Source organism: Pistacia vera, unplaced genomic scaffold (assembly GCF_008641045.1).
Source record: "Pistacia vera cultivar Batoury unplaced genomic scaffold, PisVer_v2 Contig754, whole genome shotgun sequence".
NCBI lineage: Eukaryota > Viridiplantae > Streptophyta > Magnoliopsida > Sapindales > Anacardiaceae > Pistacia > Pistacia vera.
In genome coordinates, this window is record NW_022196617.1 from 452,103 (window position 1) to 462,523 (window position 10,421).

The 10,421-nt window shown below is 31.9% G+C and overlaps 1 protein-coding gene across 1 annotated transcript; it reads right to left on the reverse strand.

Moving 5' to 3' along the window:
- Positions 1 to 1,243: 1,243 nt before the first annotated feature.
- On the reverse strand, positions 1,244 to 3,401 carry LOC116115822 (ABC transporter G family member 6-like). The gene has a single exon (XM_031401956.1). It carries the CDS (start codon positions 3,399 to 3,401, stop codon positions 1,266 to 1,268), a length of 2,136 nt encoding a protein of 711 aa, XP_031257816.1. The 3' UTR covers positions 1,244 to 1,265.
- Positions 3,402 to 10,421: the final 7,020 nt, after the last annotated feature.

A 10,421-nucleotide genomic window follows, 5' to 3' on the forward strand; every position in this document is an offset into this window, starting at 1 on the left:
TATTTGCTTAATTTTAGAAGTTTCTGTCAACTAGTTTGACCGTCGGTCAAACTGGTTAAACCAGTCAACCCGGGACCCAGCAACTTTGTCAAGTTTCACCCATAGTTGGGTTTTAAAACATTGCTATCGGCAGTCAACCACCACCACCGACTGCCACAGGTAGTTAACATAATAGAGCACGATTGGTCGTATATGGCCGATCGTGCGCCGGCAAAGCCGGAAATGACCATGGATCACAAATCCGTGGTCAGAAAACAACTAGATCTAGGCCATTACACGGCCAATGATGTGGCCGTGAAACGGCCATAGAAACGCTAGATCCATGACTAGAAAACGCCTACCGGCACACGACCACCCAAATCCCTCCGATTGTGCACCATTATGGTAATTGATGCCAGCGATCGGCGGTGGTGAGTCATGGCCGACGGTGCTCTTGGGTGGCTGGAGGTATTTTGTTAACTTTTAAACTTTTTTTGGCTAGAGTGTTTTAGGTAATTTCTCAAATGTAGAAGGGCTTTGGTAGACATTTGAGGGCAATTATGTTCGAAATGGTTTTTAATTAAGGGCAAAATGGGTAGAAAAATCAGATTACCTTAGTAATGTTTTAATAGCACTCCTTAGCAAGGTAATAAGATTATCCCCCAACAGTAAATATTATTTGCAATAAAAGATTACCTTAATATTTTATTACTTACAAACCAAACACTGAAATCTTGCAAAATAAATGACGATTACCTCTGTTATCTTATATATCCTCGATCCAAACGACCCCTTAGAGTAGAAAATAACATCAACAGGCCAAACTTCTATGGTAGAAATATATATAGAAATAAAATCGCAATTCTGATGTCTTTTATTCATACTTATTCGCACTACTTATACATTCAAGAATTTAATTAATTAATAACATGAATAATTTTTAAATGAATGTTTAAACAAATAAATAATATTTATAATTTACCATTTTTCTTAAGTTACTAGTTATGATGTTGAGAATCGTTTCACATTGATTGCCAAAGACAAATAAAAACAAAAAAACAAAACAAAACAAAAAAAAAAAAAACAAAAGACATGCATGTTAATTGTTAGTCGAGTTAAAACAGAAGTAAATAAATGAGGTATAGGCTAATTTAAACTCTTCATCAATTATAAATAATACGCAATTAATTCCTGGAACATTAAAAAGAAATGAAAAATAAATAAATAAACAACAGAAGACATAGTAAAAATAGAATTCCTCATCAGGTAATGAATATCGATCGATCTCACTTCCTCTTGTTCTTGGCCCTAATAGACAAGACGACGTAAAACAAAATCCTAAACAGAAACCCCCAAGCAAAAGTAATCCATAAGTTCTTCCATTTGCTAATATCAGTTACTCCCTTCTGTTCTAATATTTGCATCCCAGTGGAGAGACAGCTTGAGGTTGTAAAATTGGTGCCCAACGTTGTGCCCATGCCTTCTAATAGATGCACCTTCGTGGCCACTGGGACATCCTCGAATGGAGTCTTGTCAAAAAGTTGGACTCCTTTCATGAAACACTTGCTGGAACTGGAATCACTAAATTCGTTTTGGGCAATAGCTTGATATGGATATTTCACCATAGAAAGATAATGGAACCATATCCAGTATGCGGGTATTGAGTCACGAGGGATGTAGAATCCGCTAAAAACTAGAAAGTAAGCCAAAACTGAAACTGATACGGTAAAACTGAGGGTAATATCTGAGACCATTGATGACATGAATGCTGTGAATGAACTTCCAGCCCAAAATGAGGATAAGAATACGAGGAAGTAGAAGAAAAAGCCTGAGCATCCTCCTGAAAGACCAACTGCCCAAAAGGTGGTTAAGGACAGGGCAAGAGCGAGGGTGATGGAAGAAGGAATGGAGAGGAGAGTGTGAGCGAGTACATAAGATATTACACGGTAAGCGTTATAAGCGGTTTCTCTTATAAGAATGAATCGCTCTTCAATGAAGAAGGGGATTTCTTCCGAGCAGGCGAAGAATATGGTGATTAGTGTAAAACTCAAGAAAGCTAATCGCTCTTCTGAGCCTTTTGGTGAATCGTCAAGTTGCCAATAAAGGGAGGCCAAAATAAGTCCGGTTACAAAGATTGTACCTAACCGCATTCCAAATATTCCAGGCAATCTTGATAAATTTCTGAGCAGTCTGCTGGAAATAATTATTACTTCAATGCAAAAGGGATTAGAATAATCTGGAATAGTGGTTAAGTTTGAATCATTTGTAGATGTATCAGCAGAGACTAATTTTCCTCTTGAAATACTTGCCTTGATTGCATCTTTAAGCGAAAGGTTTGGCATCTCTCGTACCTCTTTTTTCCTGTTCATTGTCTGCCATGAATGGTTGAACTCAACTAAGTTTGTGACTCCCCCAGGAGCATTTTCAAGTTCACGAATCACATCCAGAGCAAACTCAGTTTGGTTCGCGTTCTCTGGAACTGGATTCCCAAACTCCTTAAAGAACCGGGAAAGATTAGGCGGTGAGCCGTCGAATACCGTTTGTCCGCGCGAGAGGAGGAGTAAACGGTCTAGTAAGTCGAGAATTCTGTAACTGGGTTGGTGTAGAGACATCATCACAATGCTTCCGCTCCTTGCAATTCCCTGCAAGACCTTAATTACCAAAAATGCACTGGTGGAATCAAGCCCCGATGTGGGTTCATCAAGAAAGAAGAGGATTGGATCATGAATGATATCCATTCCAATTGAAACTCGTCGACGTTCGCCTCCAGATACGCCTCTATGAGCTTCATCACCGATCACAGTGTTCATTGCTCTTCGCAGCCCGAGTTGATCGATCAACGCTTGAACTCTTGCCTTTTTCTTTTCCTTAGAGACAGTCCGAGGAAGCCGAAACTCGGCGGCGTACATCAGCGTCTCTTCTACAGTTAACATAGGATACAAAAGATCATCTTGCATTACATATGCAGAAATAACCTTCAAAAGACGCGATTCCAGTGCTTCTCCATTCAAAGTCACGGATCCTTTCAAACTTTTCCTCTCTATGCGGCCTGCAAGAGCGTCAATCAAAGTCGATTTCCCGGCTCCACTAGCTCCAAGAACTGCAATAACTTCACCTTCTCGTGCTTCACCAGAAATATTATTGAGTAAAACCTTGCTGCGAATCTCTTTCGACTCCTCCTCACTCTTTCGAATTGGAGCAAATAACAGTTTCGGACGAATTCTGACACTGTATGATAAGTTGTTAAACGAAAGAACGAAAGGACACGCTGATGTGGCACCATTACCACCATTATTCACATCGATAACATGTTGCCGATGAGAGGATTCAGCTTTCTCATGAGACGAGAATCTGCTACTTTGATGAAGCTCTATTTCACGGTCCGGAGTTAATGTTACAGGAGCAATTCTTCGATCAGCCATTAGCTGAGAATTGGTTCGTTAGAGATGTTTTACTTCCTTTCACAGGTATTGCAGTATATATATAACCTGATTAAGCAAATGGCTATGGCTTTTTTTTTTTTTTTTTGGGCCCTATTTCATGCTACCCACGTCGAATCCACTAATTAATATTTGGGGCAAGTTAAATAATTTAATATTGAGAATTAAATGAGTGAAAATTGTAAATAATTTAGATAATTTAATATACAAATGGAAAAAGTAAGTGAGTGTGTGGTTAAATTTAAAGAACATTAAAACAAGTATAGTTTAATCAAAATAGAAATTTAAACAAATTATTGGGGTTTTTTTAGTGGGGTCACCAGCCCCCCACTTACCACTTAACATATACGTGAAGATCAAACATCCATTAATCTAATTTAATATTGCAGTTTTAATACATAACTCCAGGCATGTCATGAAATCACAAAATTTCACTTTCCATTATCTAAATTAATTAAAAAAAATTCATTGCAAATGTTAATTAATAATTTTTAATACTAACTTATTATGGTAAGTTTCTTAATATTGATAATATTTTCTTAAGAGAGATGATGTAGGAGTATAAACTAGCAGAGTTGAGTCAAGTATTGGGCTAATCGAGCTTGGTTCAGTTGCTTCAGTGCTGAGTTCGAGTTTGAGCTCGAGGTTGGCGAGCTTGAAAAATTCAAGCTCGAGGTTGAAAATTCAGGTTTGAGCTCGAGCTCACAAAAAAACTCTTCAATTCTCTACTTTTTCACTTTCTAATTGAGTTTTTCAAGCTTGAGCTTAGTGAGTTGGAATCTAGCGAGCTCAAACTCGGCTTGACACTATAGCCAATTCGAGCCAGCAGCTCGGATCACTCCCCCAAGATTATGTACATCATCTTGTTTATATTTTCTTTAGAAAAGAAAAAGTGTGTTAGAATTTTCTATTGGATTCTTCTCAAGTGATTTTTTGTTTATATTTTCATGTATCAAAACTGCATGTCATGATCGAGCACGTTGCATAGTTAAAGCATTTATCGAAGATATAAGGGCGGCATTTTGATGTAGCACGTTAAGTCATTGACCATATTTATTAAAGAAAACCTTCTCTAGATGTTTCTCCTAATTATATAAGGCCTCATTGATTAAATAAAATCTTACAAAATCAACTACGAATATTTCACTCATAAAATGTCACGTGAAACTGTTTAAGGAACATGTATTATAACTTAAAAAAATAAAAACTTGGAATTAATTAAAGGGAATGATACTCCGTACAGGCTGTAGCACGAAGGCCGGAGATCTTTTCGGAGAGCCTTATGGGATTTGGTTCTCAAATGTATCCCCAAAATTAAAACATAAAACTTAATTTTACTTTTACTAAATCTTTTTCGATTCAAACAAATCCATTTTAACTTAGAAGGATATAATGTATATATTTTTTCTAATTAATTACTAAAGGGTATTAGAAGTACTTATTAATTACGTTACCTGAAAATTAATCTTGTAAGTTCTAAGTAAAAAAACTTATCCATATTGTTTATTTCTTGAATGATACGGTAATCCTCATATGATGACAAGTCACTTGAGATGTATGCCAGTTTGTAGATACCTCAATTAATTTCGAGGTTTATTGAACACCCTATATACTCAATATTCTAAGTAAATCACAAATGTGATAGGTGGTCTCAAGATGGTTTAAACCCAAAAAATCAATAAAATGAACAAACATTCTTGATCATCAAACCAACTCTTAGAATTGATCTCACTTTTTTTAAAGAACCACAGTTACTATAAAGATGATAGGGGTGAAAAGCGAGTCAAGTAATTCGCAAGCTACTCGAGCTCGAACTCAACTTGAAATCAATAGAGTCGAGCTCGAGCTCGAGTGGCTCGTTTAAGGGGTTGAGCAGAGTTCAATCAGGGTGAAACTCGGCTTGATAGGCTCGCGAGCCTCATCACGTTTGGAGGGCCAAATTGTAAATTTTGTAAATAACAAACAGCCCCCTTCTCATAATAAATTCGAAACTTGAGCTCGATTACTCGAGCTCAAGTGCCCACCCATACTCGCGAGCTCAAGCTCAAGCCCAAGTATTCAAGCTCGAATGAGCTCAGCTCGAACCCGAACTCGACACTGTTCATCACGAACCGAACTCAAGTGCTCAGATGCTCAGCTCGGCTCGACTCGGCTCAGCTCGTGTACACCCCTAAACCATAGTTCTTGCCCCTAATAAAAAAACAAAAACCAATAATTGTGCCTCCCACGTTCACTCATCAATCACTACCCAAAAAATGGAATCGATTAAAATAATTATATAAATGATTGATTAATTTGCTGTATTATGACATATTCAGCACATGTCGCAACTTGAATATTGATATTATTATGATAAATAATAACTCTTCTAGATAAACTCATACAACTGTACATATATTCTATTGATATATCATTTGTCTTGATTACTATTATTATTTTATTTTATTTTTTACCATTTTATTAATTATTCTTACCTAAATCTCAATGTAAAATATTTTTGAAATTTCTGGAAGATTGCAAGAACAATTCGGGTTTTGTTTTGATCTCAATTTCATTTTCAATATTTTTGACATATTAAAAGTAAAATATTCTAAAGGCATAATTCATTTTTAGCATTTAACTTATACATAAACATAAGCATTTAACTCCTAAAATCTTATGTTAGTTGAACCCTTACAATTTTTTTTTTAAATCGGGGTATTCGAGCCACTTACACGCACCTCAATTAATCCTTAAAGTCCATTAAACATCTTATAAGCCTAATGGGGTATTCGGGCCACTGACACGCACCTCAATTAATCTTTAAAATCCATTAAGCATCCTACGAGCCTAATGTTCCAGGTAAACCACAAATGTGGCAGGTGGTTCCAATGTGATTTGAACTCAAAAAGTAAATGGAAGAGACAAACCTTCTTGACCACTAAATCAACCCCTTGGGATTAGCACTTTTCTTTTTGTAGCTTGAGTAAATGATGAAACTAGACTTTGAATCTAGAAAGGTGATGGGTTTTATTGATTATTGGAAATAATAAATCTTATATCTAACTACTAAAATCTTATGTTTGCGACTATAATACTCATTTGAATAAATATTAATTCGAATCAAGCTTATGAAACTTTAGTTGATTTATTATAAAATTAAGATGAAGATATGGAAGATATATCTTGCATTAAAGTAGTTTTAAAAATTATAAGAGATCTATAAATCACAGTTAATTAAATGTTTTTCATGCACTTAAAAAATTAGTTCTCTAGTTATGTAACATGCAAGTATTAACTGTTTTTAATTATTTTTATATGAAGCTTAAATCTAATGGCAAATGTGAGAAGAATAAACAGAAATTGTTTGAGTATGCCTGAGAGAAAGAATTGAGAAGAATAGTTTTCTATTTATACTAAAGTGCAAAGGAATAAAAAGGAAATACAATATTTGCTATAATGTCATAATCACACAAGAAAATGTAACGGAATATTTATATTAAACATAGTATCAATCAATTCTTGAATTACTCCAACATATCAATTATTCCTTGATTCACTCCAATAGCAAGTCGAATAATACTATACTGATAAACATTTCTCACAAACACGACGTGTCAACTCGTAATTGATCAATTCGCATAGATCATGTTTATCCAACAATGGGGTCCAACTGACAAAGCCAATTGCAAGCTATCACGTGAGTTAGTAAAATGTGTTAGTGAAAAATGTTTGTAAGACTAATATTATTGATAATATATTGATAGAAAAACTGACGTGATTACTAGTAATTTTGTTTGTTTGATATATAATATTTTTAAATTTATTTTTAATTCAAAGTCGTCTAATCCAATTAAAACACATAAGCTTGTATGTCAAAATTTAGACTAGAAGTTTTGTAGATTATTATTGAACACGTCCATGACCTTAGAACATAGCATATTAATCGGCAGAGTCAATCTATAAATACATGAGGGTAAACTGAAGGCAATGTATGATGCTTCTACAAAATCCTTACTTACCTTCAAATTTTCAATTAATCTTTCTTTTATTACTTAATTTCTTTGCTTTTTTCATGTTCGTGTCCCGTCCATTCCTAAATAATTTATGCTTTGACTCATATATTACAGCATTTTCAATTGGTAAAATTTCCCATTTATAAAATTCTCAAATAAAATACAAAAATGGCATTTGTTGTGAATGAAAAGAAAGAGTGACATCAAATTCTTAAATTACATACTAAATATTCTCTTTATTTTTCTTATTTCTGATTATGACGATTTTGTCCTATAGGTGGGGCGATTAATCAAAAGGGTAGGGGGCAGCAGATCATAATAACTCTTTCGAAGCCTGACTTGGACTAGAACACTATTGGACTTGGGCCTACTATAAGTAGTCTCATAAAGCCCAAGATAGCAGGCCCAACTATTATGGTAGAAATTAGAAACGTAATTAACTCAATGGTCAATATATAAAAAAAAAAAAAAAAAAAAAAGTGAGAAAGTTATCATTTTGCATTTACATAATACATCTATTAATCTAATTATAATTACATAATAATCCATGTCATGGAGTTTCAAACTTCATTTTTCATGATCTTAATTAACTTCATTAAAAAAAAAAAATGATTACACATGTTAAAGTAATTAATATAAAAATATCATTTTATTAATTTAATATCAAATTAATTGAATCGATTCATATTATAGGAAATTATATAACTTAATATGACATATATTAAATAATAAATTTTAATTTTTAATATAATAGCACAATATTAACACGACATATGTACAAAACGTGGTTAGCATAATTTAATAAATATGTTAATATCTACTCTAAGACTAAAAGACAGAAACACACAAAGGACTGTGCTAGAGTAAGCTGTCCAAAGTTTTATTGCACTGTACCCTCTATCTATTGTTGAGTGAATTAATTTGTTTTTTAATACTAAACTTATAATCTAATATCACAATTTTTTTCTCAGAATTTTGACGTGGCAATTTATAATTGATCAACTTGTAAATGAGTCTCGTCTGTTCATTTATAAGCTGATTAATCGCGAACTATCATGTTAAAGTTGTGAAAAAAAATTTATAAGATTAAGTTATAAATCAATTTTTATGAATAGACAAAATGATGCGGAAATTTACTGCCACAATAAGATTAGTTTATTGTGGCAGTAAGTTTCTTCTTCATTTGTCTATGGAGCCGCTCTCCATTCTCATAAACAGAATCTTGCTCAAGATTAAAAACAAATTAATTCACTCAACAATAGATAGAGAGTACAATGCAATAAAACTTGAGGACAGCTGGCTGTAGCATAGTCCTTTTTGTGTTTCTCTCTTTTAGACTTTAGAGTAGATATTAACAGATATATTAAATTATGAGTAATATTAGTCTTATAAAGAGTCATATAAAAAATTAAATTTAATCTTTGAAATAAATAAAAAAAAAAAAGAGAAAGAAAGAGGCAATAATGAATTTCAAGAGTTGGATTTGATTCTTTGTATGGTTCTTTCTTTGGCTCTTTATAAGGTTAGTATTACTCTTAAATTATGTATGCCCGTTTTGTATATATGTGGTGTTAATTTAATATATTATATATTAAGTCGTATAATTTCTTATAATATGAACCGATTCAATTAATTTGATATTAAATTAATAAAATGATATTTTTTATGAATTACTTAAATTTTTTAATGAAGTGATAGATAATTGAGTTGTCCAGAATCGAACACGTTTACTTTAGATTAACCCAATTCTTGATGGATGGAGCAAAATCAATCTAAATGAATTGGAGCTACTTAACCCAATCCATTGTACTTTTCCATTATGTGAAGTTTTATTATTAATGTAATGAATTAATAAATTATAGCCTATAATGAATTATATTAAATTATTCTCAAACATAAATGAAATATATTATGTCACTATACATTTTAATTTAATAATTTTTAAATTAAATATAAATATTTAACATATGAACATAATCAAATAAAAATTAGAACTCTTAATCTTAAATGTAAGACCAAGTTTGGTGTTACATAGAAATTTGAATTCTTAATCTTAGGTATATGAAATCACAAGTCCAAAACTCCAAATTCTCCAATTTTAAAATTTATTAAATTATTTGTTTGTTTGTTTTTTGGAAGAGATTGATTAATATTAAACACATTTATAATTGATTGAAAATATTATATAACTGTTAACCCTCTAAATTGATTAAAAGAATATATTAATAAAAAAACCAAGTTAAAGAAACAATTAAAAAAATTGGTTTGTTACAATTGAACAATTAATCTCTCAAATTGACTTATTTTTCCTAAATAATTATCTTTTATTTAAGTGGAGATAGTTTATAGTGTAAATTTTAATATTTTATACGTAAATAAAAAGTCAATTATATCCTTAAAATATTCTTGTAAATAAACTATAATTTATAGGTATTGATTAATTTGGTTCGTGTAATCAAATGGTCTAATTTATTTAATATTTAAAGTACTTGATTTTATGTTTACTTTATTGAAATAGATTGTCTATTAAAATCACCATTCATATTGCATTTAATATGTGATCAAATATTTTTATTCGAACAAATGGTTTCTCTAACTCGTAAAAATGAAAATATCTCTTATAAATTGGTCGTATTTTTTTAACTAATACAATATATCTTTCTTTTTAAAAAAAAAAAATTATTGATATGACTTTATATAGATAATTAAATAATATAAAGATGACATATAAACTAATTAGCCTTTTTCTAGTTTTTATTTTATTTATGTTGGGTATTTAGATAATTGTTGGACTCTTTATATAGATAATAAAATAATTCACTTATTTTAGTATCGGTAATTATCTGTTCGCAGGCGATATTTTGATTTAGACTGTAAATTTAAAAACAAATAAATTCCTCAGGCACAAAATGAGAAAACAGAAGAAGATAAAACAAAGAATAAAAGTATCTTCCACTATAAATCTTGCAATTTAAGAAGCGAAACCACTAGCATTCACACTTCATCG

Coding starts and splice junctions, on each gene's coding strand:
- LOC116115822 (XM_031401956.1), bottom strand. CDS start 3,401: ATGGCTGATCGAAGAATTGCTCCTGTAACATTAACTCCGGACCGTGAA.